At 47.3% G+C, this 6,961-nt stretch overlaps 1 protein-coding gene across 6 annotated transcripts in view; it reads left to right on the top strand.

Annotated features, from left to right (window-relative positions):
* Positions 1 to 2,744: 2,744 nt before the first annotated feature.
* Positions 2,745 to 6,961, top strand: part of ALDH18A1 (aldehyde dehydrogenase 18 family member A1) — a 41,805-nt gene continuing 37,588 nt past the window's right edge. For 2 of the 6 annotated variants that reach the window (XM_043597086.1, XM_043597084.1), the window contains exons 1-2: positions 2,808 to 2,978; positions 5,755 to 5,876. In XM_043597086.1, the coding sequence (XP_043453021.1) occupies positions 5,783 to 5,876 (94 nt within the window). In that variant the 5' untranslated portion in view covers positions 2,808 to 2,978; positions 5,755 to 5,782. Of the gene's footprint in view, positions 2,979 to 5,754; positions 5,877 to 6,961 lie in introns of all 6 variants that reach the window. The other 4 variants (XM_043597087.1, XM_043597088.1, XM_043597089.1 and 1 more) reach the window with 4 other exon arrangements.

Here is a 6,961-nt window from a genome sequence, read left to right as displayed (position 1 = left end):
GGGAACTCATTATATGGGGACTTGAAAGCCAGGCAGAGAGAACTGGGGGAGTTTAATTTTTTCCACAACATATTAATGATCTGAATCTAAAGCTGCCTTTTAATAAAGCATGTACTTAGATATAATTAGTCCCACTTCATGAGCAGAAAATGCTCATTGTAAACACCATCTCTGATGGGTTAATCATTTTGCCCCATTCCAAAGTACCCTGAAAGGAACCTACCTCCCTGGAGAAAAGTGGCAAGGTTCCCGTAGCAGTTACTACCAATGTAGGAGGAAGTGCATCTGTACACTTACAACTAACTAAGCCCAAAGAAATTCATTCATCCATTTATCAAATATTTATTGTCTATGTGCCAGCAACATACTTCTCTACTCTCAAAAGCTTATATTCTAGCAGGGAAGGCAGACAAGCAATTACCATAAGGTGATGTGTGGTTTAAAAGAACTAGAATAGGATTTCCAAAGTGGAGAAGGCCATTGTTTTTAATGGCTATAGCTATACCCACAGTTACCTAATTTGTTATAAGTTCATGGTGAGAATCTTAAAACCCGAAGTGCCAGATGAAACTTACTAGAAAGCACTTTTATTATTTTTGTATCCTCCACCCAACTTCAAACCCAAAGAGCTGACAAACTAACCCATGTTCAGTGTTCTCATTGTTCATCTCAAAGAACTCCCCTCATCTATTTCCTAACTCGCTATATTGCAGCACCACTAGATTTGCAAGAATCCCTCCTCTTCTCACACCACCCCCCACTTTAAAAGCAGTAAGTGCTGTCAGCTCTCCCCGATTTGTGCTCCCCATGCCCACTGCTGAAGTCTTTTTGCCAGCCATCATTTCTTACTTGGGCCTTTGCACTAGCTAACCTCTCTGCTTCTACCCCTCTTTACTGATTTCTGACGCACAGATCTCATCATTGTGCCATTCCAGTACTTTATTTTTTTTTAATTTTTTTAATGTTTATTTTTGAGAGAGAGAGAGAGAGAGAGAGAGAGACACAGAGTGTGAGTGGGGGAGGGTCAGAGAGAGAAGTAGACACAGAATCTGAAGCAGGCTCCAGGCTCTGAGCTTCCAGCATAGAGCCCGACATGGGGCTCGAACTCATAAACCGTGAGATCAGACCTGAGCCGGGGTCGGATGCTTAACCAACTGAGCCACCCGGGCGCCCCAGCCGATACGGTACTTTAAAAGTCATGGGTCTCTATCTTTGGGGATGATAAATTTCAAGCTCTTTAGCATGGCACAGAAATCCCTTTGCAAGGTGGCCCCTACCAAACACCTCTCCTGTCATGTCCCACCTGCAGCCTCTCGTCATAGGGCATCTCATGCCTTTGCTTATTGCATTCCCTCTTCCTCATATGATCCTGCCTCCCATTTCTAGGTGAACGACTTCATTTTTAGCCTTCAAAGCATAATTTGAATGTCCACTCTCTTTTAAAAGCCTTGCCTGAAATCCCTGGGCACCTCCTCCTCTAGCACAAATCACAGTGTTGTAATCATTTGGTAACATGTGTCTCTCCTATAAGGCTGTAAACTCATCAGGGCGCCTGGGTGGCTTAGTCCGTTGCACGTCCGACTTCAGCTCTGGTCATGGTATCACTGCTTGTGAGTTAGAGTCCCGCGACAGGCTCTGTGCTGACAGCTCAGAGCCTGGAGCTGCTTCAGATTCTGTCTCCATCTCTCTGCCCCTCCCCTGCTCGTGCTCTCTCTCTTTCTCTCAAATATAAAAACTAAAACTTAAAAAGAAATTTTTAAAAAAGACTGAACTCATCTAGGGAAGGGAGGGTGTCTGCCTCCACATCTAGCTAATGCCTAGCACATAAAGTAGGCAATGTTTTTTTGTTTAAAAATTTTTTTAATGTTTATTTTTGAGAGAGAGAGGGCACACATGAGCAGGGATGGGGCAGAGATAGAGGGAGACATAGAATCTGAAGCAGGCCCCAGGCTCTAAGCTGTCAGCACAGAGCCTGACGCGGGGCTCAAACCCACCAACAGGGAGATCGTGACCTGAGCCAAAATCCGATCCTTAACAGACTGAGTGAACTACCCAGCCGCACCTAAAGTAATGTTTAATAAATGAGGAAATGAATAAGGAGGCCCAGCAATGTTTTGGAGAAGGGGTAGACGCCTTCCTTGTCACTGGCCCCGCGTCGTCAAGTGCTGTGCAGCCCCTACCCGCCCCCCCCCCCGCCCCTACACCTTTGTCTATACAAAACGTACCCTGTGACGAAAACACAGCAAGTAGGAAAGAGGAAGACGCTGAACTCTAATTTTAAGGGTAGATCCTCATTCGCCTTTGGAATAGTTCCAATTATCAGGGATTAACTACTACTTTTTAAATGCAATACTTCACCAGTGCCCTTGCTGAACAAGAATTGGGCTGGGACCCTTGGGTAAACCCCCAACGACTAGGTGGCAAGTCATTTTATCACAGTGACAACATTTTCGCATTTAAACAGCAAAAGAGCGTGGGTTCTGTAAATACAGGTATGTGCGAGTTGATCCAACCTATTTAAGGTGCGCGTGGGAGATGAGGTCAATTCTGACAAACACTCCTTACGGGTACCTACCAGCAGCTACCTGAGTCAGGCTCCTTTCCCGCCTCCCTGGGAAGCCCCGTGGGCCCCCCGCCACCCCGCCCCTTCCCCCGTTCCCTAAGGGACGTGGACGTGCACCGGAGATGTGGAGCCCCGCCTCCCGGCGTCTGCCGAGGCCTTGGGGCGGGGCGGGGCGCGCCACGTGGAGCGCAGACCGTATTCTCCAAGGCGCCTACGCGATTGCCGCGGCGTAGCTCCGGCTTGGCCCTTCGCCCCACGCCAGCAGCGGAGGCCCCGCGGCCTGCGTTTACTCCACCGCCGCTGACGTAACGTCATCTTGCGGGACGTGGACGGAAGCAAAAGGGGAGTAAGCCGGCGCCAGAATCGGGCCGGCGTACAGTGCCGGCCGTGCGGCGGGTCGGGTGCTGGTTGTGAGGTAGGCACTCGGCGGCGGGGATGGCGGCGGGGATGGCGCGATGCCGGCGCCTCCGCGGGGGCTGATGCGGCGGCGCCTGGCCCGCTGCGGGGAAAGGGGTGCGCGCCGGCCCGCGGGGGCTGCGAGGGCTCCTGCCGGGCGGGAGGCCGACCCGGCGAGTGGGTGTGGGTGTGGGCGCGCGCCGACCGATGGCGGCTGGCTGAGCAGCCCGGGGTGCGCTGGCCGCCGGGGCGCTCCCAGGTGGCCGGGCGAGGAGGCCTTAGGGTCTTAGGAGCTTGGGACACCCGACCTCCGTGGCGGCCCTTGAGTACAGCCACACGGAGGAGCTGAGGGCTCCTTCAGTGGAGGCCCGAAGGCTTGGGGGACACCTCTCGCTCCGCGAGTCCGGAGCCAGCTTCCAGTGCACCTGCCTCGCTGCTGGTGATGTGCCCTGGTTTGTAATTGGCCACACGCCGACTGTCGGCGGCCTCCGTGTGCGGTCCCCCGCGGCCCGCCTGGGCTTTCGTCACCCCCTCCCTTTCAAAACCAGGCCCCCAGCAGCGGGGGAGTTCGCTCACGACCGCCCTTTGCAGTGTGGCACACCAGGGCGCCCCAGACTCCCCGCCCCCTTCCCTCCCCCCCGTTTGCCTCCCCCCAACTTTGCCTCCCCCCCCCCCCTCCGCATCATTCGCCCCTGCTCTCTTAGGGGGCGAGATGTATCACCGGGTCTTTGTCTTGAAGTGGTGAGCCTTACACCAAGCCCGTGTTCCTGGGTGAAGTTTGTTGGGACTAAAGTTCAGTTCTCTAAGTCAGTAAGATAAGGGCATTCTGTTTAAAACGAGTAAAAGAGGTACTTGAGAAATGTCCTGAGTCAAAACATGGAAACTTTTTCCAATGGATGACATGGAGTCTAGACACACAGACACAACGTACCCTTTGCTCCCTGGAATCAGCTGTCTGCTTGTTGAGCGCATCCATTGCAGTCAGAGGCCCTGTGTTACAGGGGAGAGGCCAGGAAGGCTTGGTTTTAGGTCAGCGCTGAACCTAGTTAGTGACCTTGACCATTCAGAGCTCTCAGTTACTCTTAGATAAGAGAGAGGTAAACAGTCAGTGTAATTACTGATTATGTCTGTCAGAGTATTTATTGAATTCTTGTGCCGGTGACACATCCTGAAGGAAATAAAGAGGAAGTGGTAGGCCATCCTTAGTGCCTAGAAGAAGGAGCACAGCTGACATTTGTTGAGCATATGCTGCTCCCATGCATTCCACGTATTGTCTCATTTAATTCTCGCAGTAATCCCACGAGGTCCTTACTGTTACCGTTCCTGATTTACAAAAGAGGAAACTGAGGCTTAGAAATCTAGGTGAGTAACCTTCCAAAAGGCACACAGCTAGCAAGTGCAGAGCGGGAACCCAAATCTGTCCGACTCCAAAATCTGTGTTGCCTGTACAGTTCACCATGCTGTCAGTGGGAACTTTATGATCCTGTTGGGAAAAGCAACAGTAATACATGAAGCAGTTACAAGCCGATCTGTAGAATTATGTCCAACCTCAGATGCTAGGGTTGCCGAGGAAGTTTTCATGAAGGAGATGGAACTAGAATTTTAGCGTCACAGTTTGATTATTTTACTCGTTTGGTGTTCCTCTTAGAGAATTTGTATGTAAATAATTGTTTAGCAACGATTACTGAAGGGATTTATATAAGCAGCACACAAGACCGTGGGCTTTTGTCATGCTCAGTGTTATGCAAATAATTTTCTCTTGGGATCTTCCAGACTGTCACAAACTGAAGTCAACAAAGACAGCACTTAGCACTTTCTGATGCCTATTGGATGTCCTGTCTTTTACAGTAGATGTATCCTGCCAATCTCTTCTCTCCTCTTTCTGTGCCTTTGGGCAGTATAAATTGTAGAGCAACACATGCCACTCCTTGTTTCACTTTACTATGGGGTTGACTGCTGGTCTTTTGAGACACATTCAAGAGGGTTGGAAAAAAATCCATCCAATCTATACAGCAAAAGTTAAAAAGAAGCCTGCAAGCAAAGAGAGTGCAGTATCTTTCTTATCTTGTGAAAACAGCAATTCTCTTTAGCATGAGAGCTGCAATAATGAGTGACTTATTCTCTGAGTATATGTAGGAGGGAGCCCCTAACCATAATCCATAACTACCATATCCCCAGCTCAAGTTTTTTTCGAGCCATGTGCTCATCCTCCACAAGATGTGCCCATAGTCATTTGAAATGCCAGTCATTCGCAGGCATGGCACCCCCTCCCAGGGATGCAAGATTTCTGTGGACAGGAGAGAGAAAGATGGCAGTAGCCTCTGGCCTTTCCAGCCTCTTCTTGTGTCAGCTAGGGTCAAGCAGACATTTGAAATACGTGGTTTACAGAGTTCTTTTGGGAGGTGATAGCAGGAAGGTAGAGAAGGCCACTGATTGGATGTTAGATCTGTTTTTTGTTTGTTTAAGACTCCCTAATCGTGTAGGAATTGTAGTGAAGATTAAGTATCCATACAGCAACATTGTACCTTTTTGTCACTCTGAACATTTATAGTCCTTAGTTTTCATTTGCTTACATAAAAACTAAGGTCCTAGGAAAGGAAGGATAGAGTTGGGACCTGGGAAGGAGCCATTTGTTGTCTCTTTTCTACATACAGAACAGGTGGGAGTGTCCCTGATACAGAGGAGTTGGAGCAGAAGAGTCCAGTTCTTGCTCTGAGAGTATGAGGAAGTGGAAGAAAATAAAATTAATTGTGTCTTATTTTCATTTTCATCTTTTTTAAAACTGCTTTCGACAGATATTTTGATCAGTGACCACATCGCATCATGTTGAGTCAAGTCTACCGCTCTGGGTTCCAGAGCGTCTCCTTCCGCCAGCGTCTCTTGCCCTGGGTCCAGTCCACAGCCCTCTCCAGATCTCGTATGTACCATAGAAAACTTAGACATACGTGGGAAGTTTGGAAGTGTGTTTCAAGCAAGGTTTTAAAGGAGAAAAAAAAAAAAGTAACTTGGCAGAATTGGGCAAAGACCCTAAGCAAGGAAGCAGCCTACTGGTGAAAGTGTTTGTACTTCTCAATAAAGTGAAACTTTTGGAGGTGATAGCTCTATGGCATTAATTGTGGTGATCATTTCACAGGTATATACTTATCTACAGAATCATTAAGTTTTACACATTAATTTTGTGTAGTTTTTTCTGCCTGATTAAGTAATTAAAAGTTTTTCAAGTAAGGTGTTACCTGTAGTTCTCCCAAAAATTTCTACAGGCTATTTTTGTTCATTACTTTTTTTTTTTTGTAACGAAGTTTTGAATTTTCAGCCCATTATAGATTCATGTGCTGTTGTAAGAACTAATACAGAGAGATCCTGATGCCCTTTACATGTTTTTCCAATATCTCAACCCAGATATTGGCATTGATATAGTCAATATAAGAATGTTTCCACCACAACATCCTTCACGTTTCTCTTTATAGCTATGCCTCTCCTCCCCATCCCTAACCCCTGGCAATCACTAATTATTCTCCATTTCTATAATTTGTCATTTCAAAAAATGTTATGCAAGTGAAGTCATACAGTATGTGATCTTTGGAGATGGATTTTTTTACTCAGCATAATTCTCTGGAGAGCCATCCACGTTGGTTCTTTTTTATTACTTAATAGTATTTAATGGTATGAGTATACCACAATTAGTGTAACTATTCATCCATTGAAGGGCATCTGGTTGTTTTCAGTTTTGACTGTTATGAATAAGGCTGCTGTGAGCATTTGTGTACAGGATTTTGTGTGGACAGAGTTTGCATTTCTCTGAGATAAATGCCCAAGAGTTCAATTGCTGGGTCATATGGTAGTTGCATGTTTAGTTTTCTAAGAAGCTACTAAACACTTTTTGCAGAATGGCTGTACCAGTCTACATTCACCCCAGCAGCGTATGAGCAGTGCCCTTTCTCTTCATCTTCCCCAACATTTGATGTTGTCATTCTTTGATTTTAGCCATCATGATAGATGTGA

Source organism: Prionailurus bengalensis, chromosome D2 (assembly GCF_016509475.1).
Source record: "Prionailurus bengalensis isolate Pbe53 chromosome D2, Fcat_Pben_1.1_paternal_pri, whole genome shotgun sequence".
Lineage (NCBI taxonomy): Eukaryota > Metazoa > Chordata > Mammalia > Carnivora > Felidae > Prionailurus > Prionailurus bengalensis.
Note: the sequence above shows the minus strand (reverse complement) of the source record. Positions and strands in the feature narration are given on the sequence as shown.